Source organism: Leptosomus discolor, chromosome 7 (assembly GCF_034619465.1).
Source record: "Leptosomus discolor isolate bLepDis1 chromosome 7, bLepDis1.hap2, whole genome shotgun sequence".
Classification (NCBI taxonomy): domain Eukaryota; kingdom Metazoa; phylum Chordata; class Aves; order Leptosomiformes; family Leptosomidae; genus Leptosomus; species Leptosomus discolor.
In genome coordinates, this window is record NC_141397.1 from 53199954 (window position 1) to 53222821 (window position 22868).

Below are 22868 nucleotides of genomic sequence, written 5' to 3' on the forward strand. Positions count from 1 at the left end.
GAGGCATTCTACAGAATTGAGGTCTGGATTCAGGTTTAGATCACAAAGTACTTCAGTATTAGTTTTGATATATTCAATAAACTTGTACTTTTGTACATGAGGCAAGGACCAAAGACCTTCAGTGAGGGTGTGTTGTACTTTTCTGTCTGATTCAAAGCTCTCCCTCTTTCACTAAGGTACATGGCTGAAGAGGTCACCTGTGTTTGATTTGGGAATCATAAAGTTTGTCCATGAATTAAATACAAAGCAAGTCTACAAACGAAACAGAGAGGGCTTGAAACTTAGGTCTGCTTGTAAAGTGCATGTTGAAAACCCATTTTGAAAGGCATTCTAAAATTTGCTCTTATCTTGTTGCCAAATCATCAGTGGTTTGACCCACATATCAGAGTTTTCCTCAAGAAAAAAAAAAAGCTTCAGATGAATCTATTTACATAGGAAAAGGTCTTTCAAAACAACTGCACAGGGGCCAGGATCAACATCTGAACACGGCCTGAGTTGTTACATTTTTAGAATTATTCCTTTCATTAGAGGCATGAGGGATAGCTGAGGCATCTTGGGGCCTGATTCAGACCTGTAACATCCTAAACTAGTAATTTCTCTGCTGGGTGAAATCCTGCCTTTATACGTGCAAGGCTTCTAAACCCAGCTCCTTTCCAACTCTAAGAAGGCAAGCCCACCTTGCCTGCCATGCTGCTGGCTGTAGCAGATGCATTGCTGATTGTTATGGTTCAGATCTTCTGGAAGAACAAGACCCCCAATCAGGGGACCAGCAAACTTCTTTCCATGTGGTTGCTGCCTTTTCCTTTAGCCAGTGAGCATGGGTATGAAAATAAGGGTGGTTGCTCAAGCACCTAGAGGTACCCTGGATTGAGTGCCTTGTATGTGCCAACTATTTTTGAGCTCTTTGCTGCAATTAGGTAGCAAGGAAGCATCGAGCTGAGGGAAAGCACGAACTTTTGTGAACAAAGAAAGTGTGACGCTAGGCAGGAGGACTGCAAAGCGGGGGCAGTGGCAGTCTGGTCCTAGAGTGAGTGAGTGCCTACAAAGAAAACCCTGGAGGAAGTGCGGCAGAATCAGCCTGCAGGGTGTCAGAACTAAGAAGCTTGTCTTCACTGTTTCAAAAAGGACTTTTAATGAAAGGAACATCTGGATTAGAAAACACAGCAGTCTGAAATAAAACATTTTGCTTCACTTCATTCTCTCTCCAGTCATTCATGTGCTTTCTGCATTCCTTCCTGCGCAGGGCCTCAGTGTCATCACTGCACGTGCAGAGTTGTTGCTGACTTGGAAATAATACGGAATTACATACAGCACTTCTGCAAACAGATCATCTGAGGTGCATCCTTCAGAAAGTGCACACAAGGAGCTGGCTGCTTTATCTCTGATTTGGGGCAGGGCTGACTCCTAGTCTAAACTTGTGCTGGCACCAGTGGCACCTCTGTGACCCTTGAGAAGGTTGAAGTAGCCCTCTCATAACGTCATCTCCATTCCCCAGGAGTGCTGATAACCCTTCCCTTTCAAGGGCTTTATCTGGACCTGAGAACTCGTATTGCAAGGGAAAGTGGTTGCAGCACGTACCTCTCCTGCTGGAGATCTCCCTTCAGGGTGTGTTTCCCCTATTGTGAGTGCCCTCCCCAACACGTCCGTCTGGCAGGGCAGAAAGATGGAGGGACCCAAAGCTTTAAAACATTTTGTGCCAATTTGCAAGAAAACGACAAGGAAGATTATTATGAAATCTTTGCTAGATGAGAAAGCTTTTCACCAAGAACTCTAGTAAATCTCTAGCCATGTGGAGAAAAACTTCCCTTATGTGAAACTGTTGTAAACCATACTCCATAATCTGATCACTTGCCCAAAGAGAGGCTATTGAGCCCTGTTTCTGGTCCTGAGCGCAGAGTATAAACAAGGCACAATTTGATCAAAGCCACTAGAGCAGCAGAGAGGAAAGCCCAGCATGACCGTGAGGAACATCTGACTTGATGTAGTAACAAAATCTGGACCAAATGGGTTTCAAGCATCTCCCATTTGCAGCTGTTCTAGTCTATGAAAAGATAGCCAACATCTATAAAGATATTCCTGAAATGACTGAAATAACTAAGGCCACAATCCCTTGTGAGAGACCCTACTGAGCACAGTGCTGTACGCACAGACTTTGGAGTATTCGCGCTCAGAACAGCTTACAGTAAAGCACCTAATGGGACCCAGGATTTGCCCATTCCCTCTCACTCAGGAACAGCTGATTTCAGCCAAATTAACTGTTTTAATATGAAAAACTTCTTGCTGACAGGTGTTCAACACTGAGATTATTTAAAGTGCCAACTCAGATTTTTTTTTCATGTGTCACTAGGCCGCATTGCCAAACGTCTTGTCACAAGAATGCCTCAGAATTCATGCAAAAAAAAATGAGTAACATTTTTGGCAGGGCAGGGCTTTGCAGCATTGGAAGAGAGAAACTTTGTAGGAAGCGGGACAAACACACAGCTGGGAGCTGAAAAGGCTTCGCCAGCCACTCACTGTGCACATCCCAGATGATTTATTTGCCCAATTCCCAGCGGCGGGAGGCTGCCGGCGCAAGGGGTGGAGAACCCAGCGAAAAACGGCTCCGAGCAACAGCCTCGCAGAGGGACAAGAAAAACCCCCTGCGTACAGCGATGCCAGCCGCGGGGATCTGGGGAAGCAGGAGGAGGCGCGGGGCACGGAAGGGAAAAGCGGGAGGAAAGGCGGCTGCTGCCATGTCCATCACTCCGGGGCGATTTAAATTTCACAACGTCATTTAAAAAAAATCCCTGCAGCCACGGGGCGACCCGCGGAACGGGGATGCTCCGAGCGGCGCCCGGCCAGTGGTTGCTCCCCCTCCGCGCCACCACCTCGCTGCGTGGGGGGGCCGGGGCCGGGCCCGGGGCCGGGCCGGCGGGGCGGGGCCCTTTAAGAGGTGCCGGCTGCGCGGGAGGGCGGCACAGGGCCCGGAGTGCTCGGAGCCGCCCCGCGGCCCCGCCACCGCCTCGGGCAGAGCCGCAGCCGAGCCCCTCGCCCGGCCCCCGCTGCACCCAGATCCGTTGCACGGTGCCCGGTTCCCATTGCACGGATCCCCCGCGGGCTCTGCCGCACTGCACGGACCCCCCCCCCCCCCCCCCCCCCCGCCCCCGGATCCCACTACACCGTGATCCACTGCACGGTGCCCGGCTCCCGTTGCACAGACCTCCGGACCCCACCGCGGCGGATTCCGCGGACCCCCGGACCCTACCGCGCCGCCCTCTATTGCAGCCCGCCTCCGGACCCTCCCGCACCCAGCCCCGCTCCACGCCGCTCGGAGCCCCGCTGCACCGGACCCCCGCTCCGCAGCGCGCTGACCGCCGGTGCGGCGGGGATGGCACCCGGGAGCCGGCCCTGGGGGGCCCTGCTGCTGCTGCCGCTGCTGCTGCCGGCGGCGGGCGGCGGGTGCGCGGGGGAAGGCGGCCCGCTGGAGCCCTTCGACGCGCTGTACGCCAGCGGCGTGGAGGCGTACTACGGCGGCGACTTCGCGGGCGCGGCGCGGTGCCTGGAGCGGGCGCTGCGCAGCCGGCGGGAGCTGCGGGCCGCCCGGTTGCGGTGCCGGCGGCGGTGCCGCGGGCAGGTGCGGTTGACGGCTCCGGGTCCCGGTGCCGGAGGTGACCTGCCTTTCTTCGGCTCGGTGCTGCGGCGCGCCGGCTGCGTGCGGCGCTGCGAGGAACCGCGCCTGGGAGCCGCCTCCCGCCACCGCGCCGCCGAGGAGGTGCGCGCCGATTTCCAGCGCAGGGTGCCCTACAGCTACCTGCAGCGCGCCTACATCCAGGTAGGCACCCCCCGACCACCCCCCCCCCCCAAAAAAAAAAAAAAGGCTATCCCCTCTTCCATCCTCCTAGAACGTCCCAGGTGTGGTCCCTCCTTTCCATCTCTCCCAAGCCGCCGAGGTATGGTTCGCCCCTCCATTGTCACTGGTCTTGGCCTGTTCCCGACACAGAGCATCGTGGATGACAGCTCGGACTCTGTCCAGCCTTGGCTTACCTGTGCTTTTCCTGTTTAGTTATTTTCTTTTGGAGGAGGGATGGTTTTGTTTGTCTTTTAGTGTAAGATAGTGTAACTCTGAAATTGATTTGTCTTCAGTTTGTGGAGAAAATCCCCTAGAAACCCCCCAGTAACACCCTGCTGCCCTCTGCCAGAGCTCTTTCCCTTTCAGACAAACTGAACTGAATCATAGAATCATTAGATTGGAATAGGCCTCTGAGTTCATCAAGTCCAAATGTTAATATCACCATGCCCACTAAACCATGTCCTGTAGTGCCACATCTACACGTTTTTTGAACACCTCCAGGGATGGTGACTCCACCACTTCCCTGGGCAGCCTGTTCCAACGTTTGACCACTATTTCAGTAAAAAAATGTTTCCTAATGTCCAATCTAAACTTCCCCATGTGAAACTTGAGGCCATTTCCTCTTGTCCTATCACTGATACTTGGGAGAAGAGACTGACCCCCCCCCCCCCCTACAGCCTCCTTTGAGGTGGTTGTAGAGAGTGATGAGGTCTCCCCTCAGCCTCCTGATGTCATGTTCCAGGAGCTGGGAGTGTGCGTGAAGCTGGGAGGTGTATAACCTCTGCTACTGGGATCTGATGGTCTTTATCCCATTGTGTGATACGAAATACTTTGTGTAGCACTGTACGGTCAGTATTTAGCAATCACTGACATCTTGAGTATCATCCTCTTATCCCGGTAATTTCTGCCTTGTAGCTGTTACCTTCCCTGAAGAACATGGTGTTACTCTTTGAATTTCCTTGCCAAAAAGAAGGAAAAAACCAACCAGGAACAAACCCACAACAAAGAACCCTCCATGCCAGGACAGTTAATGGTATTTTTCTTTTAGTTCAAGACTTGCGTTCTGTCAAGCCAGGTACCTGTAGTAAGTATTCCTGTTCATGACTAGTAAGGACAAAAACTGTGGGAATTTTATTTCATGCCAAGCTGGATGTTTAAAACCTCTCTGGATTTCTGCTTTATTTGAGCACATTCATAACCTTTTAGTTGCTGTAGGCGACATAGGTGAAGACCTGCACAGTGGAGAATGGGGAGGGTGATTCTGCTGAAATCTGTTTCCAGCTGGAGAAGCAAACATCTGTCCTAGGCAGTGCCAGTGCCTGTGATGCAGTGCCTACAGAGCAGCAGATCAAGGAGACAAATAATCAGCTGCTGCATTTTAAAACCCTTTGGAAAACCATAGCTATGCTGCTTTTTCTGTACTTCCTTTTCTGCCATTGCCTTCATGTCATTTTTACAAGTCAGGGACTAGAACTTTGTAGGCTTAAACTCTGGTGTCCGTGTGCTGCATAGAGTTCTTGCAAGAAATCCTGAGAGTGAACTAGGACTATAGTTAGGCTCGTATGCAGTCTTGGTGAAGCTGTCAGAAATTTCCTGTGGTCCTTACCCTGAAAGATACTCTATGTAATGTCACCATCTGTGGGAGGTGACACTAAATTTGTCATGCTAAAAAATTAAGTGATTTCTTCTCCTGAATTCAGAGCCTTTCCCAGAGTCACAAAGGTTGCTCATGTCAAGCTCATCGAAAAAACTTTCCTCTAAATTAGTTTTTGTCTCCCATTTCAGTCAAATCATTATACAAAAAAACCAGATGATTTTGGGATGTGATCTGTTCTTCCATTTCTTCTTCTTCTGGGTCTGAGATTTTTATTTTCATAATTTTAAAAATGCATTGTAACTTATCAAAGCAATGCATTGAAAACAGTCTTTTTTTTCTTAGGTGTGACTCATCTTAATTTGCTTTTGCAACATCTCGAAATTTTATATTCATGCTAACAACACTTTGATTTTGCAGCTCACTGGTGGAGTAGTAGATGGTCTTGCTATCTGCATGGAAGCCTGAGTTTCAGGCACTGTAGCTAAGGGAAGGTACTCTTTGAATAGAGCTGTTTATGTTTTTAATACCTTTTTCTTTAACCCTTTCTGATGCTCTTGGGTCTTGTAAGCTGCACGCTGATCAGCTTTGTCCCACAGAGCAGCTAGGAGTGGTTTGTCCACATCCTTGCCTCAAAGGTGCCTGTGTGTGAGCTCTGTTCCCAGGATTTCTCTTTTGATCTGGCTCAACAAGTCTGTGCTCAGAACAAAATGCCCCACGTTGGATTTGCCTGCACTTGCACAAAACATGAGGTCTAATGTCTGGCACTTACATACACTCGGGTGTCAACCATACCCTCATGCCAAGGCTGAGTGCGAAGGCTTTGACTTGTTCCCCAAGGGTTGGGAGGCATCGGCACATGCACCCTCCAGGGAGACCTCACCTGCAGCATCCACTCGGCGTTTTGTTTGAGAAGGGGACCTGCAAAGTGGGGCTTGAGCAGAGCCCCCCTACATTGTGTGGGGGGTGTGTGGGCAGGCTGCGTGGCTCCAGGGGCAGCTGTTTGACCCCCTGGTTTGCTCCTTGAAACTGGAAAGGAAATGAGATGAGGTTAAACATCCTGCTGCGTCTCCTGTCTGGCCGCTCTGCAGGCTGCGTGGGGAGGCCTAGATGCTGGGCACTTGCGTGGGGTGCCGGCCGGGCCGGACAAACGGCAGGGGTTGGTGGCATTTGTGGTTTGAGAGAGGAGGAGCAGCCTGGAATGTACTTCCCACCTCCCACTCCTGCTGACCTTGTGCTTGTTTGTTTCTCAGGAGGGGAGAAACACATCCCTTCGGGAGGGAGTGACAGAGCAAGGAACAGATTAAAAAAATCGAAGGGTTTGGCTCTGGTGCGGTGCTTTGAAAAATGGTGCTGAATAAACATGAGCTAATCCTTGCAACACTCTGGTGGGGTATGAAAAGCAAAGGCTTTTAGTCCTGCTGGACAGACGCACAGGCCAAATGTTGGCTTGCACCATGCGTGCCTCTGGCACTTTTGCGGCAGCAGAGCCACCCCATGTGCCCTGGGAGCAGGCTGGGATCTCCCACTGCCTCTGGTCTCTCACTGCAGAGCAAGTGCCTGCACAGCCTGGCCCAGTTGTGGTGTTGTGAATTAGTCTCTGCAGTGAATTGGTGGAAAACTGATGTTAGAATTGGAGGTTTGGGACTTCTCTTTGCTGCCTACTGGACCATAGCAGTGGCTGCCATGGGCTGCATTGGTACTGCTTCTGAGCAGATGCTCAAGATACTCCTGCATGGAGCACTATAAAGGGGCAGGAAGGTGATGACATGGTGTCAAGGGTTGAGGCTGGGCCGGCCACTAACGAATGACAGATGCTCTCTATTAGCCCCTCTCCCCTCCCAGAAAGGGAAGGGAGAGAGAACTAGGGAGAGAGACTTACAGATTGGAAAAGAAAACTAAAACAGCTTTAATGAAACAACAACAATAAAAGGTAATAATAAAAATAAGAAAGCAATGAAATATATAAAAATATATAGAAACCAATACCGAACCCAACTCCCCTCACCCTGATTATGATATGTCACCACTGATGCTGCAGGGCTGGCACTGGGGCAGTCCCGGGCTGAACACGGCAGCAGACAGGGACAGGATGCAGGAGCTGGACTCGGCACCAGGTTCAGGGAAGCACGGATTGGGATTGAAGATAGAAGAGCAGACAGAGTCCTCCTCAGATGTCTGCCATCGAAGAAGAGAGATTCACTCTCATGATCGCTCAGCTTTATACTGAATATGACGTATATGGGATGGAATATTCTGTTGGTCAGTTTTGGGTCACCTGACCGGTTCACTTCTCTCTGCATGTGCGACCTTTTACGTGCTTGTGACCCTTTTCACTTATGACACTCCAACACGGTGTACAAGATTTAGCAGTGACCTTGGTTTCTATAAGACCAAGTATAAGCAGGGGCTTTTCTGGATACCATTGTTTGGTATTAACTATAAACATCAAGCATTATCACTCCTAGGAGCAGTCACTCTCTGGAAAAACATGCTGTTGATTTCAGAAAGTGCAGTTACTTAGAAAAGATTTAACTGAAAAGTAAAATCACTAAAACAGAATTACTTCTGGTTTAACCTAAACCAGGACACATTGTTAGGTGACCAACCAATGGTATCCCTTTATAAGAACATATCTGATCAGCCTCTAAGTCTATGTCATCTATCAGTTCCCTAAATAATTTCCTGATTTTATTTTTTTCTCTGTACTTTTCTGAAGTAGAAACAATGATCTTCTGAAGACCACTGTTCTGTTTCACAGATGTGATCTGAGTGTTTTTGGTGACTCTAGCATGAGTGATCGCTGTATCAATTACAAAACCAGGTTTTGCTTCTCTTCCACCCTACTAAACCTTACATCAAGGTCTCTTTCCCTCATCTCACCTTGTTCCCAGCCACAGCATCCCCTGACCTGTTTGCTGGGTTGATTGCTATAGCCTGTTTTCATTTTCTCTGTATATTGGTGTGCCGTTACTGAGCACTTGCCCCCATTTTGTACATGCTGACTCACAATAGTCTCATCTTCCCACTTGCCTGCATGCCCCGTTGCACATCAGTGAAGCACGGCAGGAATCATACATATGTAGTCTGTAACCACCAGCCTTGGAACTAGATGACAAAAAGCCTTTTAGACTGTGATTGGCTTTAAAACAATAAATAAAACAAGTCTTCCGCATATAGGGCATTGCTTCTCATTTAGTAATGTCAGATTGTAGGTGGAGCAAAAGGTGCAAGAGTCTGACTCTATCTGACTTGTTCTGTCCTTGTCTTGAGTTCCCCCTTGCCATGTCTGAGATGTGCTTCAGTTCTGTTGTCATCATGTTTTCATGTGTTGCAAGCGTAAAACATTAACGTTTAGGTTTTCTGTGTTGTAGGAGAGGCTGTTTATTTGTTCTTTAAAACTGTCATTTAAAAAAAAAAATCTTTTTCTGGTCACACAAACTTTATATAAGCAGCTTAATATTTCTAGTGGTGGTGTTTGGGGAGAACTTTGGCTTTGCACTGTTATCTTCTCTGCTGGGTCTTCCACGCTGGAGCTGATGGGGCAGTGCTGGAGGCACTGCTGGGACCTTGTCTTTGGGTCGCACCATGCTCTCCTGCCCCCACCCCCCCCGCCACCAAGATTTCTGAAATGCAACGCAGACAAAATAATGATTTGATAAAAGGAGGAAGAAAAAAAGAATCGGAGTGTGAGCCCAAACTTCAGAAACCTTTGTGATACAGATTATTGCCCTGCTCTAGTTCTCCCTTTGAAAACTCCTTATTTATGAGAATCCAAACTCAAGGGAGGAGACTTACGTGTGTAAAACCAGGCCTCTAACCACTCCAGACTGAATGTTCTGACTTCTGCCAGTGCTTACGTGAGCCTTACCAGCAGCCACACTTGGGCGTCTGTCTCTGAGTGCCTGTAATAAGCCTTGGGATGATTGTTAAAGACGTGTCCACTAAATTCTTCCTCCTAACTACTCACTGCTGCTGTCCTGGATTGGTTGGGTTAGAATCACAGCCCAGCCATGCCAGGCAGGCTGTTAGCAGGTTCAAGTCAGCCAGGGCAGCTCACCTGAGTTAGCTACAGGGGTAGCCCATACCACAGTGTCATAGTCATTATAAAGGAGGAAGGTTTGCTGAGGAAGGGGAGCTCCTGTGGGGTTCCTGCTGAGGTTCCTTCTGCTCCTCCTCTGGCCTTTCCCAAGGACTTCTCTCCTGTTGATTGTGATGACTGGATATTCATTTGGCAAAGTATAACTCTATATATCTGTTGGTGTTGGTGCTGTTTCATTAAATCTGTTTCACTTCTACCCACGAGTCTGTTCTCCTTTCTCTTGATTCCCCTCCCTGGCTGGTGAGGGGTTGCTGGGTGATAGAGTGACTGTTATAGTTTAGCCCCAGGTACAGGCTAAATGTAGACAGCTGCCCATCTCTGTGCTGTTGCACTGGGCCAGAGTCTTTTGTCTCCTTGACAGACATCTGGATTATGTACCTAGGGATTGTGGAGTAACTCTGAGTTCACACCAGTGTAGTTGCTTTGGAAATTTGGGTTGTTTCATTCAAAGGCTGATACTTTCCATGAAGGTTTTGTTCCATTTTCCTTCATGCTGCATTGGCTTAAGCAGATAATAGGGTCCTGTCTTGGTGTGAACCACAGCCTTTGGGGGAAAGGTGGTGATTTCACTTATGGTGTCTCATGGGTAGTGAGAGCAAAATCCTGCTACTATAAAGTCTTTGGGGGAGCAGCCTACTGAGGCTATTGCTCACCACAGCCACCACCTGTACTGCAAGGTCTGCCCGGTCAGTTGGTCTTGTTTTCATAGGATTCATATGACACATCCTAGACAAAGACCTATAACAGAACTGTTGGATAATCATTATTATTTGGATTATTGCTATTAGCAGTGTTTATTTATCTTTAATCTTGAGCGTTGGTATTACTCAGGTACCGGTTAAATAAATAGATCCCAGAACCGATCTCTTGGAACGTCACTTTATTTAGCTTTTCTGAGAGAGCATTCCTACTTTTTACCAGAGGGTAAATGTTAGTGCTCAGACAGTTAAAATTATGTAGACAAAAATAAACTCAGTTTATGGGATGGAAAACTCTGAGTCTTGATGGTTAGATCAGTGTCCTTGACCCCGACTAAATATCCTGCCTTAAACCCGGGACATTGACCCAACTGCTCCTGCCTCTGTTCTTGCTAACCACTTCAAATTAAGTGTTTCTGAAATGTTTCATTTTGGGTTTAAAGTATCAGAGAGGGAAAGAGGTGACCCAGTGGTTCAATAGTGACACTAGCAAATGCAGACCAGGCACATGTTTTCGTGGTGAAGGCGAGCTAGCAGTTGAAACCAATGTACCAAGAATTACACTGGACTCCCTTGCTGTCTTCACAGGAGACCGGTCTTGACTTTTTGGACTTGACTCTGGGCTGGTGCTGTACTAAAAGTTAGACTAGATGATTGTAGTGACTTTTTGCTGGTTTGTTTTTTTTTTCTATGATTGTTGTTGGGGTTTTTTTGTTTGTTATTTTTTTAATAGAGCAAATCCAAAAGCAAAACTATGGTTTTGCAGATTTTGACATTATTTCAGCTGATAGTAAATTAGCATGGCCCTGCTCAGCACCACTGCAAATCAGGGCACAAAATGGTCTTAGACCCACTAAGCTCATTTCATACAGGCTAGTAATCAGCCATTTGGTGGCCAGGGCTACTTTTTTTTTTGTCTTGCTAAGTTCCTTTTTCTCTCCTCATAGCTATGCAGTCATGCCAGGGCTCCAAAACATACTGGTGGCAGGTCCCAGCCTGTAAAATTTCTCAGGCTTTTGGTGCTGTGGCTTGGATGATGGAGAAGTGGTGTCACTCACATGGTTTCACTGGATCTTTTGAGGTCTTGATCTAAAGGCATCCCAGCACATGAGCTAGGTTAATATCCCAGCTTGATCAAAACTGGGCACCGATAATGCAGGAGAGCCCATTGGCTTTGGAGAACAGCCTCCTCCTGCTGTGCTGTAACCTGGGAACCTGCCCCTTCCCTGTTCTTTTATCTCCTTATTTACTGTGGTTTTTTGCACCTTGCTTTTCAGTTATGTCACAATGGCTTTCTGCACTGGCTGTTCCTTGGCAGGGCCTTCTGCTGAACTGCCCCGTCCGTGTGCCGCGTTGCGCTGGGATTTGTTAAATGGCTTTTTGTGTTGCCTGTTAAATCTCATCCATACGTCCTGGCGAGCTCTGCTCTGGCTTCTACTGAGTCCTTATGTTGTCCTTGGCCACAGGAATTACTAATGGCAGCTGACAATGAACTGCATGTGAATGAGCAATGCAATTTAGCCCTGCTAAGCAAACTTATGCCCAGTACTTGCTAGCTGTGCCTGAGTTTTCAACAAGGATTATTCCCATTTCCTCATACAACTGGTGATTTCACCGTGATGGTGTGGGCAGTAGTGACAAACCACGTTGGGAACTGAGCTGTTTGCTGTCAACCTCCTGAGCCTTGCAGGAGACTTGCTAGCAGGACTCTGGTCTTGAGGCAGCGCTTGATATCTGGAGCAAGGGATTCAAGGGGTTATTTATCTTAGTTTTTTCCTTTGGTGGTGGTATGAATTAGTCATTGTGATTGGGTTTGTTCCCAAGGAGTAGGGACCCCTGTACTCTGCACATGGCGTATTTCCATGTGTGTAATCTGGACCGAGGCCAGGCTGAGTTTGGATAAATCAGTGTGAACCTGGAGTGACCCAGTGAGGGCTGTGGAGTTTCTTTGCTTTTACACTGGGGAAACTGAGGTCAGGATTTGGCCTGTGCTTTTTAACAGTAACCGATGGCAGGAAGGAGGGCGCAAAGTTCCCTGGATGCTTTTATTTCCAGCCAATGTATCAGCAATAAGGTATTGACATTTTTATTTCTTGGCCGTGAGCTGATGATGACTAAGGAAGGCAGGGGGTCTGTCTGTGGGTGGGTTCAGGCAGCAAAGAGCTGTTCCTACTCAGTCTGTACCTCCCAACCAGTCATTCTCCTTTCCATGACAACTGGTCAAACAGACCCTCCAGAGCTGACGTCAGGGGTCAGGGATTTGGCCACCTAATAATTATAGCAACAGAAATAGCATCCCCACCCCTTCCTTCCCACATGCTCCTGCTGAATCCCGGCTCATAAATGTCCTTTTTTTCCTTTCTTGGATGGGAAGCAAAGCCCACATGTATTAGCTGGAACATATGGCAGAGTTTGGCTGCAGCCCATCAGTTGTGAAGGCCAAATACTCGCTTGTAGCTTCTTGTTCTCTTAAAAAAAAAAAAAAAAAAAAAAAAAAAAAGGAAAACATGTTCTTTCAGGATTGGATGAAAGGCTGAGTCTGTGCTCCTGCTGAGATGGGAAGCAGATAGGGTGTGGGACAGCATGCTGACCATGCTGTCGTGGTGAGGAACGTGTCCCCTCACAGTGTGGAGGTGACAGGCTGGCCACTGGGAGGTGGTCTGGTGGCAGCTGCCACCACCCTCTGCTCCCTGCCCTGATGCTGGTTCTCAGGTTAGACAGAATTCGCAGATGGGCTGCTCAGGAGAATGTCATTAGCAGCAGGGGTGCAGGGCAGCTGAGAGATTTTAAATGTGGAGTAGCCATGGGCAGGAGAAATTTATGTCTTTGTAGCAATAAACATTTTATTAAGGGCAGGGGGAATGTCTGGGAGGTGGTGGAAAACCCTTGAAGGAGAAGAAAATGAAGTAACGTCAGAAATGGACTGTCTGCACCACCAAAATATGCCTCTGTCCCAAGTTTCACACCAAGGCACTAACCTGAGATTTGTGCAGTGAATAGTTTTCCTGAATGTGCTGAATGACAGGGGTTCCTATGGGAGATGCGTTCAGTGCTCAAAAACTGGGATTTAGGTCCAAAGCCAAACTCACATTTGTGCCTCTAAAAAAAAATAATCTTGTTTCCACTATAGCAAATTGCGTCCTTAGGGTATGGAGTTCTAATTTGGTAGCAGATCAGAAGCATATTTTGGGTGTGCGGTTGGCTCCAAGGAGCAGTGCGAGGTGCTCTGCTGCCTTTCTCCCATCACCGGGTTTCTTCAGGGCAATACCACGCTGGGTGCAGCTGCCCTCTGATGCACATATGCCCAAGCTGTCTGTAGTCTTGTGAGTGTGGGTACCACAGCATGTAGCTGGTGTAAGTATGGTTGGACACAACACTTCCATCGGGAATAGCTGTGGCTACAATAAATGGCAATTGATGCTAATGTGGCTTCTCGCTGACCCGCACGAGGCTGGTAGGTTTCTGCCCTGGCAGAGCCAAACCTTTGCTTGCCACCTTGCCAAGCGGTATCGTTCCTTCTTTTGCATGGAGATGCTTTGTCAGGTCCTCTGCTCCCGATCAGTGCAAAGCCACCCTGGGTCTTGCATGTGCTCCTCTCTCCCAGCACAGAGGATTTTGCAATGGAATATAAACAAACAAACAAAAAAGGTTGATAGACAGCAACATGCTGCTTTTCACCATGGTTTTTCCAAAACAGCTGCAGTGGTGGCCTTGATCTGGCATCATGACCCTGCAGAAAGACAAGCCTGAGACCGTGCTGTTCCCTGTCAAGGTTAGAGGCAGGAGCGCTTGAATCCAGAGAGTCTTCTGCTTGCAGCTTTGCTGCAAAAACAAAGGGTGGGCAAATCCTGCATGAGAGTATTGCAAGTGGGGCACTGCCTAAACCCACAGCTCTTTGAGGTGGGGCCTGGACTCCCAAGGGTGTGATGGAGAGATGTGCTGAAATTCATAGCCCAGGGCTGTGGGTGCAACTTCTTTTGAAGATGGAGCCAGCCATATCCCTTCCCAGAAAAGATCAGTGTGGTATAGAGAGAAAGAGCTTGGAAAATACCCTTGAAAATATTTGCTGAAGGTGTTGCTGTGACTGCCCAGGGACTGAAGCGACGTCTGTTGGTTCCCTTGCTTAGAAAGTTCTGTTTTTAAAGCGGTTTTTGCCAAGGCACTGCGTGTTCTAAGGCTTATATATATTCTGGGGCATCCGTGTCCTGAGTTACTCTGTCTCTTTGGAAGCAGATGAGAAACTGCAAAGTTTCATTGAAATAGTCTGAAAGGAAGAGCACTGACTTGCAGTACGTTGCACTGTGCTGCTGCTGGAAAACACTACCCCATCCAGGGTTGTAAGCCTCATCCAAAGGATCTGTGAGCAAAATATTTTAGTGATGGGGAGGAAAATGCATTGTCTTATCCCCATTTTTCTTACTTAGCTGTGTAATAAGTGGAATTTTTATGCACTAGTATTCCTGAGATGCTTCGTTGAACAAAACATTTCATTTTGTTCTTGAGAGATGTGTAGGTAGGTTTGTTTTTTTTTTTCCCCATTATTCTACTAAACCTCATTCTGTTTTTAAGGAAGCTAGAATTAGTTAAAAAGCATTATTTTCAGAGAGTTCACCTCACCCATGTCCCTTTCAGGTGTGTTGCAAAGCATCTTACCTGCCAGGACTGCTGGCATGTCTCACATGTTGCAGGGGCTGAGAATGGGCTGAGAGTGTCTCACATGTGGGCAGAAGTGATCCCAGGGAATTGTTTGCAGGCTGTTAAACAAGAGCTGGGAGATGCACTGATCTCTGGAGGTGGGTGAGGGAAGGCTGTTTGTTTAGAGGGGACTCGAATTGCTTTTAGGAAAGGCTTTTATTGCTTGGTGGTGTTCCCCAGTCCTGCTGATCTCTCCTGCTAAGAGCAGGAGGTTGGGGCAGGGTTTGCTGCAGCTTGAGCAAGTGGTTCTGGTACATCTTGCGCTATGAATTACCATGGTGTGGAAACAGCACACTTCAGGGTGCTCCAGTGACTGAAAATCCCCGTTGTAGGCTGCTGGGGAAGCTGGTCTGCAGCTTTGCAGGGACTGCTGCAGCACTCCCAGCCCCGGGGCAGGCAGAGGGTATCCATTTCATACAGCTCCATGCAGCTGTGAGGCTGGTCAGCATGGTGTGGAAGGTGTTAAGCCCCTGCAGGTTGTCTCTTAATGGGCTAAGCCAAAATGCCGCCCCCAGCACTAGCATTGCTGGTGTTGGTGCGGACTGGGGCTCCTAACAGCCAACATAGCCTCCTCAAGCAGACAGCATGGCAAGAATTGAATTGCTCTTCCATTTGGTCACTTCTGTTCCCATCGCTTTAAATACTAATGACTTTTGGCAGCTGGTAGTTCCCCTCATCCCTTGGTTGGCAGTCTCACTCCATTTCCTTTAATGTAAGCGTTTCATCCTGCTGTCCAGATGCTGGTGGCTCTGCTGCTTCTGTGCAGTTGGTGCTCTGGGGTCAGTCACAGACTCACTGGCTGTGACTGCCCATTTGAGTTTGTCTCTTCCTCCAGCCAGCCACCTTGGCTCACTAGGGTACTGCTAATAAAACTTGATTTCAGATGGGATCCTTTTATAAGGCAGGCAAATAGCAAATAAAACCACAGTGCGCTGCTTTGGCAAGCAGTTTGTCCACTCAGCAGCTGTCAGCTGCGTGTCCCTTCCATACAGCCTAGACCGTGCTGCAAGCTTCTGGTAGCTCTCTGTGAGCATGTTCTGTGTGTTGTAAGGATGCAAAGGACATCCACAGGCTCCCACCACTCTTTATTTATGTCAGGTGGTCAGCTCCAGCAGTGCCCCATACAGCTTTGCCAGCATTTGAGCTGCCCGGGCATCCAGCGGTCCCCTCTGCCCAAACACTGTGGCAGACCCTGTTTTATCTGTGTGTGTGTGCATCCACTGGGCAGTTATTCAGCTCTAGGCATCTAACCCTCTTTGCTATAGAGCTTGTTCCCCAGGTGATGTCCATGCCTGGCCTCTAGCCTTCAGCTGGGTTACAGCTGAAGCCTGGCTTGGGCAGGCTTCAAGCAGCACTTTCAGGTACATGGGGGAGCTGAAGGTGTTGCACCCCTGGGCTCCCATCAGCATGATCCTTGTGCTCTCCTGCTGCTTCTGTTTCTGTGTTGTGCTTTCCCGGCCATCCTTCCAGTTCCTTGGGTTTGCTCTGTGCCACCCAAACTGGCTGAATCTTTCTCTCTGTGACCTGAGTATCCCTAGGCCTGCCTCACCAGTGTATAAAGGAGCAGACCCTATACACACTCAGTCCTTTAATGCTGGAATAGGATCTCATTCCAGTAGCCTCAATGACTCAGGCACAACATGTGACATCAGTGCCTGGTTTTTCCTGGGTGCCTAAGTGGGTAGTTCAAGCCTGGATGATAGGAAGGCTGCAGTGAGTAGTGTGAGGAGGTGCCTGGGGGAGGCAGCTGTGCAAGGCAGTGGCTTGTAGAGGACAAGGCTTGTAGCTCCTTGGCTGCCTGGGATGTGCAGGAGAGTTTAAGTTTTGGCAGCTAGACTCTCCAGTGTGACAGCTGAAACTCTGAGAGTGGAACTGTTCTATGATTCTTTGAATGTTCCCCAGCTCAGGTCTGAGCTTAATGAAAGAGATTTTCCCATCTTGGTGGATTCATTCCAGCCTGATTACTGTTTGGGTTTTAGATGTTCAGCAGAACAGTCCCTGGAAAATGACTTTTGCACTGTAGCACAAGGCTTTCCTCAGCGGTGTTTGTAACTCCAAGTCACTGTTATTTTAATCAGCATACTTCTGTTTTATTTTTGTATCCTGGCTGTGAAATCAAGCTAGATTATAGACTCCATTTTTAGCCTTTAATGTTTTTTTGAATCAAATCAAGCCAGATAGAGACCTAGACTCTTAATTTGCCTGGACTTTTTCTTTGAAAGTTACAGCACTTGAAGCTGTCCCTGACCTGCCAGTTATCAGTACACTCAGTTATCTTGAAAAATGCAGTGTAGAAACCATACTGTCCTTCATGATGCTTTTGAGAAGTATTAGATAAGAAAGGTTTACATGCTTCAGTCTTATTGTTTACATTCCCGTTTCTTTGTTGTTATTTACATGGTGGATGTTACTGTTCAGCTCCCAAGTGAAATTGTCAGCAGAGTCAAATGGTGGAGCCATGTTCAGAAAGGGCTCCAGGTCCTTAGGGATATTCTATGCTGCTCTTTGGGGTTGCTTTGGTATTGCAGCCAACCTGTGTGGAATAGCAAAGTCCTGCTAAGTAGGATTGACAGTTGTGCTCTTGCATGCTGTAGATGTGCATCATAGGCTCTTCTCACATGCACAGATATGCATAGAGCTGGGGTGATGAACAGGAAAACCCTACTGGTGTTTGCCTCTGCTGCACACCTGAGATGGGAGGGAGTGCTCAAGTGTCAGAGCCAGCAATGCTTGGCCCTGTGAGTAAGGGATTATTTCACTGGGATGAGAATGTACTCAAGCCTAGAAAGAAGCATCTTTGCAAAGTGATCAGAATTACTGTTCCAAGTGAAGCAGTATGCTGGTGTAGCTATCTGTGCTTCTAGATGCCATGGTACAGCTGGGTCAATAGTGCATTAAATGAACCACTGCACTGTCCATCTTACTTAAGGTACTTAATGCCAAGTTTGGAGGTTATCCTCTACTATTGAGGGAGGAGAGTTAAGCCCAGACAGCTGAGTACTCAACCATATTTAATTTTGCTCTGTTCGCTCTTGGGGCCTGAAAGGTAGAATTTGGAGAAAGGCAAAGAAGGGAGAAGGTGCTTCTCTTTTTGTAGCGTTTCCTATGTGCCAGGAGGACCATCAGCCTTTTGGAGGTTGTCCTTGTAGATTCTCCTGTTGCAAAACTGCAGTAGATTTAGGCTGCACTATACTCTTCCTTTTATGTGCCAGCAAGCTTTGCCCTCTGCTCTTACATAAACTTAGTGCTTTAGCAGTCCTGAGCATGGAGAACTAGATCTGCTTTTACTTAGCATTAGGAGTTGTGAAGCAGCGCTCAACTATCTCTTGTTTCAGAGCCAGGATGCTGCTCAGTGCAAGCAGAGCCTGTCCTGCCAGTGGCTGGTGACAACAGAAGGATGTCAGCGCTAGGGAATTTCAGACAGAGGTATGTACCAAATGCTGCTGAAAATAGCAGAGGTTAGAGCCTCCTGAGTTGCACACTTTGTTCTTGGTCTATCCTGAGGACAACTGCTGTGATTGCCAGACTGCACTGTAAGTTGGTGATGGATTTAGCAGAGTGCCCTCACAGGTGTCTGGATTTGAAATCTGGTGATATTAGCAATAAAACTTGCAGTTTTATACTGTGTAATGACATAGGTATATCTGTCCTTTAATCTGAAACCGCTGAGCTGGAAGTTGTTAGTATAAATGGAAGGGAGTGTGACTTAGATTATGCAGAAAGAAAAAGAGTTAGCAGAGTTGCTTGCTGTGGACTTAGAACAGTTCTAATGGCTCAGATTGATGCAGAACAACTGCATTGTGCATGGAACCATGTATTTTGAATGCAGTGTGTTGGGTTTTCATTCTGCACAGTGCTCAGGTGTGATCTGTCATACCTCATGCTTATACACAGCAACCACCTGATGGTCCCAACTGTGTTTTATTTGGGACTGTGTGACCCAGACGAGTACTGCTGTGGCCACCAGCAGCAGTTCATGAGGCAGGACAGAAATGGCTGGGTTTGGTCCAGCCCAGCACTCCATGCCCTGATTTGCCCATCTGTGGAATGAGTTTGATGTGCAGTAATTATACACCAGGCACTCGGCGTTGTAAGACATAACTGACATAACGTGTTTGGAGAGTGTCAGATGCGCTGCATGATGTTTGTGCACTGTGAGTGAGCTCCGATGGGAATAGCATGTATAAACAGTAGCAGATTAATTGAAGATGTCCTGTGCTGCAAGAGAAACGCCCAATTATGGAAGCGGTTTGTGCAGTCAGTAGTGCTGCCTGACTTATTAGCAGTGCATGAGCTAACTGTCCTCTCAGTGGGAACTGGTTATGCTGTAGTACGAACAGTCACAACTGTCCTATGTATGGAAGAGGAGACATACATGTCAGCCACGCGGGTCTAGGACAGGTCAGCTTCGGACATGACTCTCTGTTAGAGCTCCTTTGCAGACAGCAGTACAGTGTCTGTGTTTCAGCAGCACTGGACTCCGTACAACAAACATCTGTGGTTAGGTGTTCCTTATTACCTTTGCAGAGATCTTTTTGACTTGGGGACCTTCAGTGTATTTTATTCCAGATGTTTTTCCCTGAGCTGCTGCTGCTGTTTAAAGGGCCCTCAAAACCTGATGACATCCCTGGGATCTGAGGGAAATGGAGCATCTCAGATGAGTGGGAGCCCTAAATTATGACCAGGCTGCAGAATAATGATTCTCCTTGTTTTGGGCCTTTAAAGCCTGATAGGATCACTGTAGGAAATGTGACACAAGGGACTTTTTTGAAGTGGTTCCTGAGTTACAAACACTTTCTGGTTGGGATGTTGGCTAAATCTGGAAAGCCAGCTGCCTTGTCCAGGGGCAACAGCTTTCATTTCACAGAGCAGGGTGCATCTGGCTGAGGATGACAGGTGAAGTGGGGGTCCTCAATGTCCTGGACCCAATCCCATCTCATCATTGCACCACAAATTCCCCTGGGAATCTGCTCTGCACACCTTTCTATTTCTTTCTGCTGAACCTCGTCAGCAAAACCCTTACAATCACCACGAGCTAGTGCAAGGAGAGTCAGACCTGTCTTCATGGCCCAACCAGCCATGGGGCTGAGCAGGCTGACAGCTCATCCTGTCTGCAGCTGTGCTGCTTGAGGAGAGTAGTTGAGAGTGACTCTCCCTTTGCAGCAAGACTTTATCTATTTTTCATATTGCTTTTCTTTAAAAGGAAAAAGAATCACTGCTGGAAAAATAATTATTTCAACATCCATTGAGAGTTTTTTGGAAAGTTGATATTCTGCTTAATTTCAAATCCATGGAGTGAACTGTAATTTCAGCTTTGGAGCGTGTTTCAGTTTCGTCCTCCCGTGGGAGAGTCAAAAGAGAAATGTAAGTGAGAAAAGTGGGACAGGGAACAGAAACAGTAGAGGAATCGGGGGAAACGAGTCACAGTGTCAAATGTGCTTGGCAGACTCCTGTGCCAGACCGGAGGAGGAGGTCGTGGGGATGCCATCTTGTTGCGGGGCACTCACCTGTAGCAAGTTTTGAGGAGAATGAGTGGTGATGGATTCAGTTTGTTTTGAAAGGAGGAACGTGAAAAAAGGTTGGATTTGAACTTCTTTGTTCAGAAAGCTGGAGCAAGAATTCATGCTGGGACTAAAGCAGCTAGGCAGGCCCTGCTGCGGCTTGGAAAGAGGGAGCTGATGGTAATATCTTGCAGGGTCTTGACTCTGCACAAAGCAAACAGCTGTCATTCGTGTCTTTTAACTTGTCAGGTACCTTGTCTATATCACGGTTTTGAAGGCTGTGTAGCTTTGATTCCACCCCCGTAAAGCCTGTGTGCCAGGTGTCTGGCAAAGCCAGCGTTGTCATACAGGGGATTTGGTCCTTCCCCCAGGAGGGACAGATCCTCAGGCCAGGTAGCTGGAGAGGTTTAACCAGGGTTGCTCTAAGGTAATGCTCATCAGGTTTTCCCATCACTGAAGCATGTCCAAAATTTGATATTTTTTTTTGTCTAGATGCCACTAGTTGATTTCATATTTATAATATGGCCTTTCTTTTTTAGGGCATTGGTCTTCAGCAGTGAGCATAGACACATTTCTTTTCTGAACTACGGTTACATGTATTGTTACAGAAGAAAATTCAGAATGGACCTGATTGCTAACCTGGGAGCCATCAAAAGAGCAATTGCAAGCATCTTAGCCTGTTCATAAACACCCTTTCTACTACAAGTGAGGATTTCCAGGAGCTTTTGGCATTCGCTTTAGCAAAAGGGATATCACTGACGTGATGCTGTACCCCAAACTCTGCTTTATCTGGGATATATGTCTTGGTAGTCAATTACACAAGTGTTAGTACGTTAAACTGCTCTGTGATGTCTTCTGCAGAGCTGTGCAGGGAGTCTTGTGGATTTGGGACATCTCAGAGCTTGCTTGTTGTACACGCTTGTGTGCACTCGTGGGTGCAGAGCTTTAGGAAAGGTAGCAGTTGTATTCCTTGAATCCTTCAGAGTTCCCCACTGGAAGAAAACTTGGCAAAAATATGGCATCCTGAATTTGTACATGTTTGCTTCTTTGTTCACATTTGCTCATATCCCTGGAGGAATGAAATCATTTATTTGATTTGCCCTACTGCTTCACACTCCTATTTATGAATGGTAGGGAACAAGACTGGGAGTATGAATAGCCTGGCCGCATGTGGTTTTGAAAGACGTGTTTGCTTGCACATTCGTGTCCGCATAGAGTAGCTGGCTCTGAAATCCTATCAGTAAGGCTTTTGAGTAACTTAAAACCTTTCTAGTAGATGCTTAGAATTTCTTCCACTCTGACATTGTGTAAGCCCCTGTTGAAGTTTCATTACCTCAGTAACCACAGAAAAGCAGCCAGGCTTTTCACTGAAACCTTCTCCACAAAGGTCTGGATTCTTCTTTTTTTTTTTTTTTTTTTTTTCCCCTTCCTTTTCCCTTGAACACAGGGGATGGCTTATTGTAGTTTAAATACAGGGTAGAAGGCCAAGATCACATATGGATCTGCGTGGCAGCCATGGTAAAGATGGAGTATGAATGTGTCTTGTCCCCTGGCTATTTCTGTGCAACTCTGCACTAAATATGGAAGATGACCTGTATAATTTTCAACATAAGAAGGATATTCAGTGCTTTCTTTAGAGTAGCTTATAAAAGACTAGTCCCAAACAGCTGCCTTTTCATGGGCTGTTCTTGGTATTTTCCATGCTTTAAATAACTCCAGAGCTTTGCATCATGCTCTAGTGGGAGTTTTCCCCACTTTCTCTCTAGAAATTGTTCCAGAGGCTTATGTGCTGGTTCAGTGATTCGCCACTGGGTTAGCAGGGTATCGTGGCAGGAGCAGTCATAAGATTTCTCTACTGCTCCTTCTCCCAGGTGTGGGTTTCCCGGCAGTGGGTCTTCAGCCCTGCCCAAAATGGCACACATCCTCCTCAGCGTGAGTATCCCCTTACCATGTTCACCACCAAGCCCCATCAAGGTTGCTTCCAACCTCACTCCTCCTGCTACTGATCACATAGGTGAGAAGAGTTACCCAGGAACAAAAAATGTATTTTTTTCCTATCTTTTAGTCCTGGCTGGTTTCATGCCAAAAGACTGTGACAGTGTATGCCACTGCTATGTAGACAGCCCTAAAATCTCCTTGTAAAAATTTCAGGCAAATGTCTGCCAGCAGCCAATACATGGAGCTGCTGAGGACTTTTTCTTGCTGTGGGATACTGCTAGGACCGGGGAAAGATTTTAATTTTTGCCGTTTTTTTCCCCCTGTTTTTTTTTTTTTGGAGTGGCCTGACCCCAAACAACTGAAATCAACGGCAAACTGAACATCAAGTGAAAAGGTTTTTGATTTGAACCTCCTGAACTCTCAGTTTAAATCTGGTCAAGTTCCACTCGCCCACGCTTAGAGGGAGGCAAAGGAAAAGACCTTTTTAGATAGCAGGCAATGCATTATATGT

General features: G+C 47.5%; 1 protein-coding gene across 1 annotated transcript in view; it reads left to right on the forward strand.

Annotated features, from left to right (window-relative positions):
• The first annotated feature begins 2938 nt into the window (after window positions 1-2938).
• Window positions 2939-22868, forward strand: part of P3H2 (prolyl 3-hydroxylase 2) — a 74707-nt gene continuing 54777 nt past the window's right edge. The window contains exon 1 of the mRNA XM_086467967.1: window positions 2939-3811. Within this exon, the coding sequence (XP_086324093.1) occupies window positions 3368-3811 (444 nt within the window). The 5' untranslated portion in view covers window positions 2939-3367. The remainder of the gene's footprint in view (window positions 3812-22868) is intronic.